The 17,652-nt window shown below is 39.4% G+C and overlaps 1 protein-coding gene across 1 annotated transcript; it reads left to right on the top strand.

Annotated features, from left to right (window-relative positions):
* Positions 1-38: 38 nt before the first annotated feature.
* LOC122135516 (NUAK family SNF1-like kinase 1) lies at positions 39-17,193 on the top strand. Its single transcript, XM_042714953.1, has 7 exons — positions 39-666; positions 8,129-8,249; positions 9,990-10,141; positions 11,275-11,340; positions 11,667-11,786; positions 12,805-12,937; positions 13,069-17,193. The coding sequence occupies exons 1-7, from the start codon at positions 457-459 to the stop codon at positions 14,106-14,108; spliced, it is 1,842 nt and encodes a 613-aa protein (XP_042570887.1). The 5' UTR covers positions 39-456; the 3' UTR covers positions 14,109-17,193.
* Positions 17,194-17,652: the final 459 nt, after the last annotated feature.

Here is a 17,652-nt window from a genome sequence, read left to right as displayed (position 1 = left end):
GGATACGTCATAATGGTATAGAACGCGTCATAATAGATTAATGCACAATAGATCCATTGTCGTTCTAATTGTGAATGATACATTGTTGCAGTTTATAAGTGCCATAAAACCACATGGCAGGTGTTCATTAGTTTCTTTTTAATAATATGCCTTTTTAGTCCGTTCATAGCCTTGTTTTATCGTTCATAATTAGACTGGGATTATTATTTTCTTTTAGAAAGCCTACCATAGCCGGTTATAGTTAGAATAGATAGACACCTCATTTAAATATGAGTCATTTTTGACAATCATAAATTAGTTTATATGTTACCATAATAAACGTTTGCATTGTAATTTATTTATTTATTTATATGCTAATTAGCTATATTGATTAGAGTTATATTATCAATATTTCAAAGCATTTAGTCAAGATATTTAAACATAGAGGGAGGTGTAAAATATCATCCTCCCGGCGTGATGGAGACACAAAGGACAGGTGACCCGCCGGGCCCCTCAGTGGTGATGGAGGCCCCTGAGGGCCCCGGTAAGGTCAAACGCAGCAGCTCTGGTGTGAAGAAACATCATCACAAACACAACCTGAAGCATCGCTACGAGCTGCTGGAGACCCTGGGGAGAGGAACCTATGGCAAAGTCAAGAAGGCCATCGAGCGCCATTCTGGAAGAGAGGTGAGAGCTTCAAGCATCTGTTAAATATATCAATAATGTAGTGGTTATATATCAGAACTGCTTTACAGAAGGTTGCAGGTTCAATCCCTGCAAGATACTTGACCTTTAGTTGAAAATGACTGTAGAGGTACCAGAGCACTGTGATGGTAACATCTGAAGGAAATGCCATGATACATAGATGTATACTAGTGACTGAACTTCTGCATCAATGAATCTTTTGGTAAATGAATAAAGAACTGGCCTGGATCTTGGGCCGGCTGTAATTTGTCGTTTTACAGTGTCAGCTCTGCTGTAATAATCTGTTGTTGTGTTTGGCTCATTTCGGTTCATCTCATGGGAATTCCAGCCCATGAGCGTGTGCCGCACGCGTTTGCTTGTGCAGGAGCAGATGTTTTAAATCTCCTGTAAAGTTGCTCTAATGGCACCCAATGTAACGCATCATGCTTTAACCAATTATCCATCTTTGTTGCAGTTTAGTTCAAAGGTCACTGCTGACCACTTGCTGTAAATAATGATGCAGTCAGCACCATATGTGTAAAAGACCTTGAGTTCTGACCCTCGGGTCACTAAAGAAAGTAATTCTGCTGTGGGCATCTAGGTCAGGCAGGGCTTTAGTGTTCGTTTGTTCATTAATCAAACATACCGGATTCGTTCGGCACACTACGGCACGTGGCTTTGGTTGCTGTTTAACATTGTCCTCTAAATGTCTCAGTCACCACAGAACCTGGAACAGCTGCTAGGAGAAAGAAATCTTTCTGTTCTGCCAAAGTTCCACCAAGAATGAAAATTTGGTCATTTATTCACTTTCATGCCACTCCAATTCTTTTTTCTAGAGTAGCACAAAAGATATCTGTAAAAAAAAAAAAACATCTCAGTGTTTTGGTCCAATCTCTGAAAGACAGTGGGGAGTAGTTTGACTAGATTCATTGTACCAAGTGATTGATGAACTCGTCTTGCATCAAAATACAGTATAATTTGATAGGATGTACAGTTTTTCAAGACAATAAATGCAGGAAGCTAACTATGAATGACTGTATGGTTAGTTATGTTTTGTTTTTAGAATTTAACTTTGTTTTTTACTTGAAGAAAATATCTGCAACCCATTCTAGCAGTTTAAATGCACTCCAGTCATGTATATTTCCATGGAAACACTGTTGTTGGTGGCTGTTATGGGCTGGAAGCAGATATATAGCCTTCTTTTAGTTTAATAATTTACAATCCAGGCTATTTCACAACTCATACAGTCATATAAACACACACACACACAGGTCTGAGTGTATCGGTGGGCAGTGTGCCATCAGAGTGTTGGCAGGCTGTTGAAGAAAGTATGAGCGCATGCTAACAGACCTAAAAATAAAACGGTGCACACACTACACATACATGTTTTTTCGTTTACCCCAAACTCAGACGCATGGTAAAACATAATTTGTCATGCGTGTTTCTGGGCCAATAAACATAAAGTCACTCAGGGAGACATACTGTGATATTTTCTGGCACGGGTTTAGTGTGCTTAGCAGGAATTAGTCAGAAAAACTTTTAACTGGCCGGACGCGCTGTCTGTAAAGAGTTATAGCACATATGTATAGATAACAAACCACTGGTAACCGCCATAGAGACTAAACATTAGACATCGCAGAGTCTTAAAACACACCTACACACGTGCAACACTGCAGTATTTTGATTCTTTCTCCTAAATGTGATAGTTCACTCAAAAATGTACATTTTGAAAACATTTCATCATGCTCATATTGTTCCAAACCTCTAGACTTAGGTTCTTCTGTGAAACACAAAAGAAGCATTGGCTCCCCTTTGTGGCATCGCTGAGAATGCAGTGTACTCATATTGCATTATAAATTGCATTCTGACACATTTTAGTGTGACTTCACACTTGCATACTTAGAAGCGTTTACATACTTGCATAACACATTTTGCAACATTTTAAAATGGGCTTGCATACCTAGAATTTGCATTTGCATTCATATACAGTACTTGTAATGAATTGCATTTTACAACAACTTCAAATTCAACGCTGCATTAAATTGACTTTGCTTATCTAAGGGTCGTTATGTTTATGTACTTGCAATGAGTTATAAATTGCATTCTCATTTTCTAGCCTAACAATATTTGAAATAGTACTTGAATAGCCAGAAACATTTGTTTTTGCATACTTGCATTCCGTCATGAATAGCACTTAACAAAAACTCGCAAAATCTACCTTGTGTACGTTGAAACATTTGTAATTTTTCTGCTTGTGTTGCATTGCATTTTCTTACTTGCATTGAGTTATGAATTGCATTCTGAATTGCAGTACAACTTTCCATACCCAGAAGAGTTTGTGTTCATTCGCATACTTACATTGTGTTATGAATAGTACCGAATAACGTAAAAACTCTCAAAACATTCATGTTTTTTAATTTGAATTCTGACAAACTTTGCGACTTGGTTGCATTCACATAGCAATTGAATGCAATGCAGAATGCAATGACGCATTTAATCAACCTTGCATATCTAAAAGTGTAATTACATACTTGCATTGTTACGAATTCTGTTCTAATTTTGCAGCATAACATTGAGCTTGTGTACCTACATCACATGTTTATAATCACATATTTGCATTGTGTTATGAATAGCACTGATTAATGCAACAACGCATTTAATTGACCTTGCATTCCAGCAAACATTTGTGTCGTTGTGTTAATAGTGCTCTGACGAATTTTGGAAATTGCATTTATGTACTCAGAGGCATTTGCCTTTACATACATGCATACTTGCATTGTGTTATAAATTGCTTTGACATTTCACAAAATATGCACAAAAAAAGCATTTTATTTCAGGCCTTTCAGTATGTCATTATTGTCTCTTTTTATATCCCCAAAAGAATTTTAGGAGACAAAGTTGATAGCTAAATCAAACATAACGGCGATCTCCATTAAATATCATGAGATACAAAAGAACAACCTCAGAGCAATAAAATATTCCTCTGGACCATTATGTTCAACTCATATCATATATAGTTTAGTTCCTCTAGGTGATGTCTCTTGCTAAACTAACAAACTCTGTTGCTGGACATAACGTTCATTCTGCCGCGATAAAGCTTTACTGTTTGTTATCAGGTACACAGACAAACAGAAGGTTCTGACTGTTGATATATGCTACAATCCAGAACGGAGTATTCCTGACCTTTACCCCTAAGGCACAGATAACCAAAGAAATTGTGTAACATTTTCTTCTTTATGACTTTACCAGCCTCAGATTCACCATAATGACCCAAGCAGACAGACAGATAGCATGTGTGTGTGAGCTCTTGCACGTATGAGCTCGTGTTTGCAATGCATTTGTGTGAATCTGAATGTACAAACAAGATCGGATGTCCACATATCAGTCAGCATTCCTTCCACAGTGTGTGATGAATTGGTCACATGTCTGTGTGAGTGTGTGTTTGTACACACTTGTCCGTCTGTGTGTGAAAAGGTCACTGTGACAGTGCGAAAGCAGACAGACACTTGAAAGTCCATCTTGAGCAGGAAATGAAAATGTGGAAAATTAATATCCTGTATGGAGGCCAAAACAGTCTGATAAAGTGTAGTGGGTTTTAAAGGATTAGTTCACTTCCAGAATAAAAATGTCCTGATCATTTTCTCACCCCTATATCATCCAAGATGTTCAAGTTTTTATGTCTTCAGTTGCAAAGAATATATATATTTACTTTTTGACCACAAATGCTCATCTTGCACAAGCTGGACTTATTAGAAAGGTCACGGGTGACGTAGGCAAGAGTACCAACCCAGTGTACAAAGCGAACGAGATTGCTTGGCCATTTGAGGTTGTTGCTAGGAGGTTGTTAGCATGATTGGGGTGGTTGTTAGATGGTTACCCGGGGGGTTATTAGGGTTTTGGGCCGATTGCTAGGACATTTGTGGTGGTCACTAGTTTGTCCAGGAGGATTGCTAGATGGTACCTTGGCTATTGGGGTGATTAATAGAAGATTACTTGGGTGGTTGTTATGGTTGTGCGATATGTATTATCTACAATAATGTCGTAATTGTTTAAACTAAATAATAGACAAGAAGTTAATATTAATTAACTCACAAGTTAGACACAAGTTCCTGTTTTTGCTCTATTTCATCAACAAAAATAGTTTTAAACAAAGCCACATCAACTGTTGCATCTCTGAGCAACACACAATGGTGTTTTTTTACCGAATCAATCAGCCGTTTGAACGAATAGGTTGAATGAATGACTCAATGACTCACACATGAAGTGATTTGCCGCCACCTACTGGCAATATTAGGTTTATATTTAAACTATATTTTCCCTTTTTCCCCAAAATCATTTCAAATATCACAATTGAATGTTTTGTTTTTAAAACATCAAAACATTTATGCATTTGTAACTGCAGGTTAACTGCATTCATGTCCTGCATTAAACAGTCTGTGTGAATGCATCTAAATGCCACAGATGCACATTCTGTGTCACCTAAACCTGCCAAAAATCCTGAAACCTGGTAACAGCCCTAAAATACCAAAAAACTACAAAAAGTTAATTTCTGTTCCTCCACGCTCCACACAGAATATCATCTAAGCTGTATCAGTTAACAACATACCAGATTAACCAGCAAAATATTGAGATATAATCTTCTGTCATTATCGCATACTCATAGTGGTTATTAGGGTTTTGCGTAGTTTTTATGGAATTCAGGATGATTGATAGGCCATTTGAAGTGGCTGCTAGGAGGTTGCTAGGGTGTTTGGGTAGTTTTATGTTTTTTTTTTTGGTTACTAGGGGGTGGTAGTCAGGGTTTTGGGGTAGTTGTTAAGGCATTCCACATAATTGCAAGGTGTTTCTAGGGTGTCCGGGCTGATTGCTAGATGGTAGCTAGGGTATTTGGGGTGGTTGCTAGTTCATTTGAGGTGGTTGCTAGGGTGCTTTAGGTAGTTGCTAGGGCGTTTGAGTTGGTTGCTAGGGTGTGTGGGGTAATTGCTATGTTGCCAGGGGTGATTGCTACATGGTCAAAAAAAGCACATGGTGTCAAAAAAGCATTTTTTATTACATTTAATAAAAAAGTAGCATTCCTCTACACTACAAATTTTGAGGTATCAATCATGTTACGTGACAAAGTTCAAATCCCTCTCTTTGCAAACAACATTAAGGAAACACAAAAACTCGTCTGCATTTTTATTGATGCTGTAATCTTTTCATTTGGCTCGCGCACAGATAAGCAAATAAAAAGCTCAGCTGGTCAGAATCCTGTTTCTACCTCTGTGGGAAAGCTGTGATTTTTGTTTTCTTCCTGGAGATTATTTTAAACTCTCGCTCCTGCTGCGTTTGAACAAACTGCAGCATTAGTATTCATGCCGTCTCCAGCGGACCTGGCGGGAGGTGAATACCTTCAGCTGCACATAAATTCATGAGCTCATGGAAAACACTCGCTGATGGCTTTACAATAAAGAGCAGGGTTTGCCCATTCGGCATTTAGAGAACGGGCCCTGGTTTCTGGATTTGTTTATGTCTTTTTATTCCACATAATCAGTTTTGAAGCATTCCGCTAGGACTTTCCTTTTATGGATGTAGTCAGTGATTTACCTTCAGCTCCTCGGAAACATGTGGTTTTGGTTTCTCGAAGAAAAGCGGCGTCCGCCTGCTCGCTCGCCATTAATGTGAAGACTCAGGCTGTTCTGAGAACTGTGGCGATGATGAGAATCTACACGGAGGAGCGGATAGACATGTTTCAGGGACAACTGTTGTGGGTATAACATCACAAAACAAAAGGAATTGACAAAGGTCTTCCTCTTTTCCAGCTAAGGTTTGTCATCAGCTCACTCATTGTTCCATTTGTTCTTTAAATGGACCTGTAGCACATGCCTGGGAGGGTGAGATAGGACAGAAATAGACAGGAAATCACTGCCCAGATATCATTTCCCATTTCCTCCCTATGACATCATCCATCAGTCAGTCAATAGGGCATCTCCTCTTTGCCCACATCATCTCCGGTTCAAGAATGGTTGTTTTTGGAGTTCTAAAACTCATGTGTGGAACATGATGGCCTTTATTTTTTTTTTTTACGTGTTATTTTATTTATATTTAAACGATAAAGAAATATATTGTTTGATTACTTCCATGAATTTCATTAATGTGAGTGATGAAAACTTTTTATCTCACAATTCTAACTTTTTTCTCATAATTACGAGTGTAAATCTCGCAATTCTGACTTTATTCTCAGAATTGCATGACAACGCAATTCTGATATATAAACTTGCAATTGTGAGTTTTAAAGTTAGAATTGCGTGATATAAAGTCACAATTGTGAGATATAAACTTGCAGTTCTGAGAAATTAAGTCAAAAATAAAAAAAGGTAGTTGTGACATTTTATCTCACAATTTTGATTTTTTTTTCTCGCAATTCTGACTTTTTTCTCGCAATTGCAAGTTTATATCTTACAACTCACAAATTAAAACATACAACTCACAACATATACATCACAACCAGTCCAGTCATAATGGTTAGACATAAACTTTAAACATAAACGTCTAAAACAAAGGTTGCGGGTTCGAATTTCGGTACCGGCAGGGATTGTAGGTGGGGGGCGTGAATGCAAAGCAGCTCTCTTCCACTTTCAATACCACGACTGAGGTGAGACCCTTGAGCAATGCACCAAACCCTCAACTGCACCCCAGGCACCGCAACAAAAATGGCTGCCCACTGCTCCAGGTGTGTGTTCACGGTGTGTGTGTTCACTACTCACTGCTGTGTGGGTGCACTTGGAGAGATTAAATGCAGAGCACAAATACAGAGTATGACACCATTCTTGGCTACACATCACGTCACTTTCACTTTCAGAATTACGACATGTAAACTCGCAATTATGGGGGAAAAAGTCAGAATTGTGACATGTAAACTTGCAACTGCAGAAAAAAAGTCAGAATTGTGAGATTAAAAGTTTCAATTAGCTTTTTAATTTTTTATTCAGTGGCAGAAATGGGGTTCCATACATACTGGAGCCTGATGTGATCATATAGAGACATCAGTGCAGTGCCCTCAGGGCGCATGAGAGAGCTTTCATTCTGCTTCTAAACACTGCTCCTTCATTTTCCCAAAAAACATCAGCAAAATTACATAGCAGGAGACTGAAAATATGCTCAGCCGTGATGTGTTTATGGGATAATTCTGTGTGTGTGTGTGTGTAATGGGATGATTACACCTCTTGTCTGAAGAATCTACTCAGGTGTTTTTTTGACATTCAGAAATAGAATGTTTTTGTCAGAGCCGCGGCTAAGTGGTAAGCTGTGCTGCTAATCCTGGCAATGTGAGTTTTATGTTAACTTGAGTCATTTCCTATCAAAAAAAAAGTGGCATAAAATTACTAAGATAAATCTACCAAAATTAGCATCTTTTACAAATACTCTGATAAACATTTTTATTCTATTTGACAAGATTGAAACTGTAAATCTTTCTTCTCTTCAGGTTGCCATCAAGTCTATCAGGAAAGAGAAGATTAAAGATGAACAGGACATGGTTCACATTCGACGAGAAATCGAGATCATGTCGTCTCTTCGCCACCCACATATCATCTCTATATATGAAGGTATCTATCCATTCATCCAAACTCAGCAATAAATAAAAAATACAATTCTAATGAATAACCTTTCATTAACTATTGATAGACTTGTGTTGTGAAGGACAGTAAAAATGTTTTGCTTTATTCATGTAATAATGCTCAAATTACAGAAGATCAGCCTCAGTGAATATGATGCTCCCCATTCCTGACCAGCATGTGTTTCAGTGGTTAAGATCTCTGGTGAAATTCTGTGTTGATCATTTCTAAAGACATTTTTGCAGCCGTCTGGTTTGTTCTGCTGATTCTGTGCCACGGCAGGCCTGGCGAGCTCTCGGTGTGCTGACTCGACGGTTTTCCGTTCAAAGTCCGTCTGGGTTTATAGGGCAGTTTATTTTTGAAGAGTTGCCGTATTCATCTTTGTTCTGTGTCATGACTCCGCCTGTGTTGTGGTTGGCCCGACTCAAAGAGGGGAGAACACCTCTTTAAATGAGTCTCCGGAGACTCTCTTTTTTCTCGTGTCTGGCTTTGTCTTTCATTGCTCTAATGTCAGAGTGTCTTTCTCTTTTAATTTTGTGCGGTGTTAAATTATGTTTATGGGTTTGGGCTGGTCGTGGAAATTTTTGGATAGAGGAATTCATAGCTTGCATACCCGTTTAGCTGCGGGAACTTTCCCAGAGGAACATTTTTAATTACTCAAAGGTTGCTCACTCTTTGCTCACGAGACTTAGAGTCACGGATATCAAGAGTTTCTTTATTGCTTCTCCTAAAATTCCTCACAAATGAGACAATCTGAGAACAGTGTGAGAAATTTGAGGGTTTTTTTCCCCAAAAAAACATCTGAGAAACAGGAGACTTGAGCAAAGTCTCCTTTTAGCTGTATTTAACCTCACTGTGATCTAGGAGAAACAATTGAGATGATCTAATTTGGAATGTTCCTTTCTCACAGGCTGCATATCACTGTTGAATTTAGCGCTGAGCTCCGATATTTAGCATCACTGTGAGAAGACTCTGATTTACTCTCTTTGACAGTAAATCTGTGTTACGTTAACTCTGTTACCCCTCTCTCTCCTAAACTATATTTGCACAATCCCAGAAGGCCTTGCGCTTGCATTCCCTGCTGTTCTGTGGAAATCGATGGCGAACAGGATGAATTCTGTAAAAAGATGAGATGCAATTCTGGATGTGTGACAGGAGCTGGCGGCAGCGCCAAACGCTTGGGTGGGGTGATCTGTATAAGGATTTTTGGGGTTTTGCAGAAACAGCCACTTTCTGCTGTGTCGGACTGTAATTTGCTGTGTTTGTTCCTCTGGATTTTTCAGCTTCTCCTGGTCATTAACGGATTCCGCTGTGACCTGCTGAACTTTCTGGACTGGCTACTACAAAACAAAGTCTTTTCATTTTTATGCATCCAGTAGTTTTGTACTTGTACATTTTCATTGTGGGTTGCATTCTGAAGAAACAAGGCGCCACCGTGCATTTATTTTTTGACTGGACGCCTCCCTCTGGCCTATGTAAACTAGACATGGGTCACGTTATCCAACTGGTCAATTCCTGAGGCCTACAACTTTATCTAGATTTTTTTTCTTGTCTATTTCTTACAACTTTTATATAGAGACTTACTTCCACAAACTGAAATAAAACATTTTATACTGATTTCAATCTGGTACACAGATCATTAAATAAACATTCTGAACATATATAAATAAAACAGTGTAAAAGGTGTAAATAAACTAATCAGATTTCATGATGTTGTTTTTTGTTCTGTAGTGTTTGAAAATAAGGACAAGATAGTGATTGTCATGGAATACGCCAGTAAAGGTGAACTCTATGACTACATCAGCGAACGCAGACGCCTGACTGAGAGAGAAACCCGACACTTCTTCAGGCAGATCGTCTCTGCTGTGCACTACTGCCATAAGGTACGCACCTCTCTTATCTCTCTCCTTTCCATTCTTTCTCTTTCTCAATCCCTTTCTCTTCTCTAAACTGCACGTGCAGTTATTCGATGAAATCAGGCTGTGGAGTGCGAGTCTATTATCTTTGGCTCTTGTCAGATTGGGAGGAATCTTGGAATAGACAACTGATGTGAAACAGCTTTGCATCATGGGTCACACATTTCAGCATTTAGCAGAGCTGTTGATAGAGTAATAAACCAACCATTTGTACATTTCCATGAAGTCTTGTGTATGTGTATAAGGGCTTTTCCAGTTTCTTACAATTGGATTGTTTTCAAGACTTTTCGATAGAGTTTGAAACCATAATTCAGGATAACCGGGACATTTCCCCAGTCATCTCAATGGCAAAAAAATTCACAATAAACCACAATTCACCCTATATTTATAAATGATGTTTCTTTTGTTTTGTCCACCATTTGTGGGTGGATTTCTTTTTGTCACTGAGATTGTTGCAGTGCATTATAGGATTGTATTCCGATACCTACCTACCTTATTGAACAGTATATCAAAGTGCTGTCTAATTAGGCAGATTACTAGGTTATGATTACTAAATTTCAGATAAGACAGTCCCACTCCCCAATGAGTCAATCATGTTCCCTGTGGGCCTGCATTGAGTGGGCTGGTTTGCAGCTGAAGATGACGTGATGTCATATATCAGGGCAGGGGAGCTTCCAGACACCAATGTGGAGGGTAATGAGTCATCATCGCCATGGGCAACCACAATGCCGGGGATTTTCGGGTGGGGTCGGCCTGACGACTCAAGAACAGCTTGTCAAACTGTCGATTTATAGTTCATCTGCTAAACACTGTGCATGCTGAACACATGCATCTTTCATGGTCATCAGACATCTGTAACAAACTCTCTCAGAGAAACCTCTGGGTTTCCGGGCGTGCTGTAACCCGAATGCTGTGTGATACTTTAAAGGAAACACAAGGACTAACTGCACAGTCATGTACCAATCAAAAACTGGTGTCTGAACAGAACTGTAATTACAGAGAGGGTTTGTGGGAGAGATGTCAGGAGTTAATAAAGATTCTGTTGGCTATGACATTATTACCTCAGATCTCTGAAGTGCATTCTGATGTTTTCTTTACAGAATGGTGTTGTTCACCGGGACCTGAAACTGGAAAATGTGCTACTGGATGAAAACTGTAACATAAAGGTAAGCATGTTTCTGAAACAGTGGCTACATCCTGGTTCACATCCGTGAACTATATAGTATACAACATTAGGATTAGTGGGTCCCACAAAATAGTATATGGAAAGGATGGTGTACTGTCTCCAACTCAGTAGTGTTTAAATCCAAGTATGTGAACTTAAAAATTAAGAAATGGTGGGCTACATTCATGAAACAAAACAAGCAGGATGTTGAAAAATTACTCCTTGTAAAAGCAAACACTTACTCAGTAAAAGTAAACCAGAAAAATAAACTTTTTTTTATGATTATTTCTCTAAAACCAAACACTGATGTATTTGTTGTTCATTCAGATTGCTGATTTTGGGTTGTCTAACCTGTATCATAAAGACAAGCTCCTCCAGACCTTTTGTGGTAGTCCACTGTACGCATCCCCAGAGATCGTCAATGGCAGACCATACCATGGTCCAGAGGTGAGGCATGTTCAGATAAGTGTCTCTTTATGTTGAACTTCTTTCCAGGGTCATAAAAACATGCTGGAATGGTTTACTACAGGCCTGCATGACGTGATGCACAGACATAAACCCTTGAGGTTTGCATCATTGTAAATGAAACACCCCACGGTTTCATGATGTTAGCGTGTGAAATCCACTGTGAGCAGCTGTGATCCATCACAGACAGTCTGTGTGGTTAGTGAAGCCTTATTCTGCTCTTTGATGGAATTATCCTTCCACATAGGCCTGGGAACAGGCAAATACACACCTTGTGCTTCCCTACTGAACATGAAGAGCAGCTGGAGTTTCTTTCTCCAAGTATCTCTGATTATACATGTCAAACCTCGGTCAGAGTTGTAAGGTTCTTTAGAGCTTTACATGTGCCGCTCTTGTAGTATATAGCTCAGGGCTTTTTAAAATTTGCTGCAGTTTTCCTCAAGGGTATAGAAAACACTAAAATGTAGACGGTATAATCAAAATGGCCAAACCCTTGCAATCAATGACAGCAATGAAAGTCTTCATTTCTTCTCACCCTGGTGACCGCATTGAGCAAAACAATTACCCTAGTCTATAAGTAATTTCCTGTGAACTGACAACTCAAGAACCTGGAAAACTTTCCAGGCTGCTGGGGCGATCTTGAGATTTCTGGCCTACATACCTTGCCCTTTCAACCCACCTTCCACAGGACTTAGAATTTGTGTAATAGAATGTCTCAAAACAGATTGATTGCATATAGAGTTGAAGCTGAAAAACAGCCTGAAAGACTGGTACCATCTGATGCTGTTTGTGCTTGCTGGAGTGTCTGGTTGCTTTCCAAAAAATCATGCCATCAATAGAATTCCACATGAAAGCACAGCAAGCATTAAACATCCAAGTCTTGTCATGTGACTTCTGTCCCACCTCCATATGACACAATATCTGGAGTGTCATTAACAGTAAGCAGTAACTCAATGTTCTTTCAGAGTCAGCTGACTTCAGTGCCATCCATTATTTGCAGGTGGACAGCTGGGCTCTGGGAGTGCTGCTGTATACGCTGGTCTATGGCAGCATGCCATTCGATGGAGGGGACCACAAAAATCTCATTTGGCAAATCAGCAACGGAGAGTATCGAGAACCATCCCAGTCATCAGGTACTGTTCTTGCATGAACTCTTAGACCATGTTCAGAATGCCTTTTGTATAGAAAAATGTGTACTGATGTATGCAGTTAAATGTGTCTCTTGATCATGATAAAAAAGAAGCTTGCTTGGTCTTTTGTTTAGATGCCCGTGGTCTTATCCGCTGGATGCTGATGGTCAACCCTGAGCGGCGGGCCACAGTGGAAGACATCGCCAATCACTGGTGGGTAAACTGGGGATGGAAAACCAGTGTGTGTGACTGTGAATCGCAAAGGGATTCTGGCTCACCCATGCTGGCTCGTCTCATTGACTGGCAGAACCGGACCGAACCTCGACCCACTAAAGCCATCCGGTCCGAGCCATTCCCACTTGTCCGTCAACGGCCCAAAAAGTCTAAGAAAGAGAATGATGACTGTGTGTCTCACTGTAATGGAGAGGACAGTCTGGGCCTCAAGAGACCAAAGGGCATCCTAAAGACAAGAACCTTTGAAGAGCAACGCTCTCCAAGTTTGGAAGAAATAGAATCCAGTGTGGGAACCCCAGAGAAGGAATCTGGGCCTGAAGGTGAAGAGGGTGAGGAGGAGCAGGGGCTAACAGGCAACTCTCCTACCAAAGCGGTCTCTATCCTTCCGAAGAAGGGAATCCTAAAAAACAACCAACAACGGGAATCAGGGTACTATTCTTCTCCAGAGCGCAGCGAGTCCTCTGACCTTCTAGGTGGCAACATTACACCTCTTGCCGCCAGCTCACCACCAAAGCGAGCGGTTGGTAGGAAGGGCATTTTGAAGCGCAACGGGAAGTATTCTACATACAGTGGCGCTCCTCCTTTGAGTGTCCTTGGAGAACCAGCACCTGGCGATTCTGGTTTATCCCGCAGTCAGAGTCGCCCATCTAGTATTGTAAGGGAGGATAGCAACACCATCACCAACAGTTCCTTCAGTGGCACTGACTGGCCCCCACCCGGTGCCCGCCCCAACATCAGAGGCTGCGTGTCTGCAGAAAACCTTCTCCAGCTGTCCAACTTCAAAGGTCTTCAGGCAGCTCCTTCCCTACATAGTGGGAAATTCAGCCGAGGAACGCAGGGCTCTCCGGGGGATAACAGCAGCTTCTCTCTACTAGGAGATCTTGATGATATGACTCAGGTGTACCAACAAGCCTTGGACATCAGCAACAACCTGTCATAGGGATGGGGGCCAGTTGAGAGGGGCCTAGAAAGAAAGAAGGTGGAGCAAGTGGAAGATGTTTGTTTGGAATGTTGTTGACGACCAGTGCAAAACTGGGATTCTATGAATGTGAGTCCTTTTTTAATGGGGAGATATTGGAAGTTGTACACAACCAAACCTTAACCTTAACTCCTAACCCTTAACCCTAATCCTACCCTATCCTACTTGACCTTTACCCAACCCAATCTTATACACAGTTCAAATTTGTATCCAATACAACTTGGGGAACTACAGCCTAGGGGGATTTAAGGGTTTGAAGTAAGTCGAATTTAAGTTGGTACTCTGGGACATTATCCCCCTACAGGCAAGGAATGATATTAAATGTTTACATATTAAGGATAAGGTGAGTTATCATCGCAGTATGGCATCATGTAACAGCAGCCTTGAGCCAACCTGAGTTTATCAAGCACCTTAAAACTCTCACAGAGCACATGTCGTTTGTGATTTTTACTTCCAAAAAAAAAAAAGAAACCAGGGTCTTGCTCCAAATTAACTGTTGTTGTGTATTATTTATTAATATAAATATATATTTTTTTTTTTTTTTTTTAGATTTAGTGATACAAAACTGGTGTGGTCTGGCAGTACTGGAAGAATAAGAAACTGAAATCTCTCATTGTCCTTGATTGGAGCTGACATATATAATTGTTATTTTTCTTTCTTGGTTATTGTAATATGACATTTAAACTGCATATGTAATGATCAAACTCGTATTGATCATATGAGTTGAAGCATATATATGGATTTATAGAAGTGCCTTTTTGTTTCTTTGTTTTTATTTATTTTTTTAATTCATATTAAATTATGTATGTCATTTCCTTAAGGTGGAGAGAGATCCCAGAGGAAGCTGTCATCAGACGAAAAGCATATTATTATTTTTATTTTATTATTTAATTTTATTTTTTAGTTTGTATCGAATGCTTAGAAGAGCCCCAGGACCTCTGAGCACAAAGCCTACCCTAAAGAACTACCTGACTTCAAGGTTAAATTTGCCCCACTTCTGCCGAGAGGCTAGTGCTTTACAGTGCATTATTCAAGAAGAAGAATAGTCAGTCCATGAACACCTTGAAAGGGAATTTATTTTCAGAACTCGCTGGGTAATTCAATGTTCCAGCATGCTGGATTGGTTGTTTCTGATTGAGTCCTGACAGGAACATGTGTGCATGCACCATGTGTTTCTCTAGAATGGTACTCTTGTGGTTTTTTGATTGGGTTAGCTGACTGTTTAGAGTTCTGGACACCTTCACCTTAACAAGGTTTAACTCAAGGTAGAAATGTCAGACACAATCTCAGCTCCAAAGAATGTTCAGGCCGAGACAAGCTTGTTTGACTGTTTCCAAAGGTTTTGCACTGTAGGAACATTGTCTCTTCTGATATTTATGTGTTGATTCTTAGGAATTATAATTGCTTAGCTTTAAGAATAATGGATTTTTGGTTCTCTGTTGAACTTTGATGGCCAAAACGCTCCCGTTAGAGCTAAAAAATAGACCAATTAGTTTCAAAGCCAAATTCCAAAGGCATGTTTGGACTAGATCTTGTGAGCTTCCTGTGTCATAGGTTTAATGGGACAGAAGCTTTATTGTTTTAGAATCTTTAGTCCTTTGTTTGTTGTCTACCTGCAGAATTTCAAGTGCAATTTTTAGTTTTAAGGCTGTTGTCTAAATGTTTTTAGAAGGTAAGTGTGAAGTAGCTGTAGTAGAAAGAGAGGTGTTTACCAAGGTATGTTCATGAAAGCATTTGGATGGAAGACACTTTTCCAGTAAGAGGGACACTGGAAAGGATGATGTAGCTTTTTATTTTGCTGCATGTGAAGAAAGACTAGTGCAAGTGTAGAAATAGTGAGATGAAGAAAGTAGTTGAAAGGATAAGGCAAGTATTTTGTACCAAAGAATGAGCTTATGAGTTGGCAATTAGCGATAATAGAAAAATTCATTCTGCGCCTAAAATTTCAACAGAAACAGGTCATGGGAGGCATTTTGTTCAAAGGTGGTCCTGGGTAGATATTATAGACACACCTAATGTGTATCGTATCGTACTGCATTTCTGTATTGCATTGTATTGTCAACTGGATTCAGTGATCAAATTATACTATGTTAGTATTTTTATGTTATTGTGCTTCTGTTTTTGATTCTCCAAAATATTATTGATTTACCTTACAGAAGAACGTTGTGTGTGTATAATCAACGATCTTTCCTGGTCTTTACAGGTTTTCAGTGCAGACATGCAGTGCTAATGCTAATGTCTAGCATTTGCATAAACAGACGATCAATCACAACTACTGCAGTTTCATCAGGGTCATTTGATGTGTGTTAGAAATCTCAAAAGCCGCCTCACAGATCTGACCCAATATTTGGTGTCACGACATTCACTATCAACCTTATTTGTCTTAATACTTTAAGACGAAGTTGAGCATCCACCCAAATGTGCCATTGCTAACCATAGTGCCATGGTAATTGAGATTAACAGAGGCGGCTATCGCGAATCAAATTCAAACATGCTTTCAGCCAAACTGGAAATACCTGGTGCATATTAGTCAGAATTCAGCATAGAGGAAAACTTGACTGGATATTGTTTATTGACAGTACTGATATGGTAGTATTATTATGTTATTTATGCATTATTTTATTCTAATTAATTACTTTTGTTGGTCAATGCCATAATCTTTTTTGGGGGTTTGGTATCAGTTTGAGAAACAAGGACTGCCAAGGTATTTTTTGTTCAGTGCCTTTGCTATCTTTTATGATTTCTGTTTAATTTTTTGATAATAAAATTATTACAATTGCATTTTTATATTCTATTTATTAGTGAAGCCATTTCATTTAACAGCACTCATACAAAGTGTGCAAACAAACACTGAAAGACAACTGGAAGAGCAAAATAACAGAGAGACGGTACATTGCGGTCATGTGGTTGTGTTGTAAAGCTTTGGTTGTGTATTCAGCTGCTTTGGTTGTTGTTGAGTGGAGATATCTCGCTAACCAGCAGTGTTTTGTACCACAAAACCAAATCTGTGTAAAACCAACTCAATAAACGAATCATTTCAAAGGTAGAGATATCTGTGTGTACTTTAATTGACTGCGCTAATGTTTTATTCTTGCATGCATAAGTCAAAGAATATCCTAAATCTAATATTTCTCAGTTAGCACACCTCAGATCTTTCAGTGAACTGTTTGGATTCATTTGATTCCCCTTTTGTTATAGGGTTTATTACAATATGAGGGTGAGTAAATGATGACAGAATACTAATTCTTGGGTGAACTATCCCTTTAAGCAGGCCAAAGATTTTACACAATCCCAGAGTACAGAAAAGTGTGCATGAACAAGAAACAAGATCTGAAGGGAGAAATATTTAAAGGAGAGGCTGCTGTCTTTGCCAGCTTTAATTTGATCCAGAGCTGCTCTCCAGGGCCCACAGAAACAGAACAAGAGAGCGTTTCAGCCGCGTGCCAGAGAGAAAGAGAAATATAGCAGTCCTGCTGCACAAACCAGACCAACCCAAATACAGTTG

This window comes from Cyprinus carpio, chromosome A25 (genome assembly GCF_018340385.1).
Source record: "Cyprinus carpio isolate SPL01 chromosome A25, ASM1834038v1, whole genome shotgun sequence".
In the NCBI taxonomy this organism is placed as follows: Eukaryota; Metazoa; Chordata; class Actinopteri; order Cypriniformes; family Cyprinidae; genus Cyprinus; species Cyprinus carpio.
Note: the sequence above shows the minus strand (reverse complement) of the source record. Positions and strands in the feature narration are given on the sequence as shown.

What these genes read in the sequence shown, in the direction of transcription:
- LOC122135516 (XM_042714953.1), top strand. Translation starts at nt 457, where the DNA reads ATGGAGACACAAAGGACAGGTGACCCGCCGGGCCCCTCAGTGGTGATG. An exon ending in TATCATCTCTATATATGAAG is followed by an intron (nt 8,250 to 9,989) that starts GTATCTATCCAT and finishes TTTGTTCTGTAG; the next exon opens with TGTTTGAAAATAAGGACAAG. An exon ending in GACCATACCATGGTCCAGAG is followed by an intron (nt 11,787 to 12,804) that starts GTGAGGCATGTT and finishes CATTATTTGCAG; the next exon opens with GTGGACAGCTGGGCTCTGGG.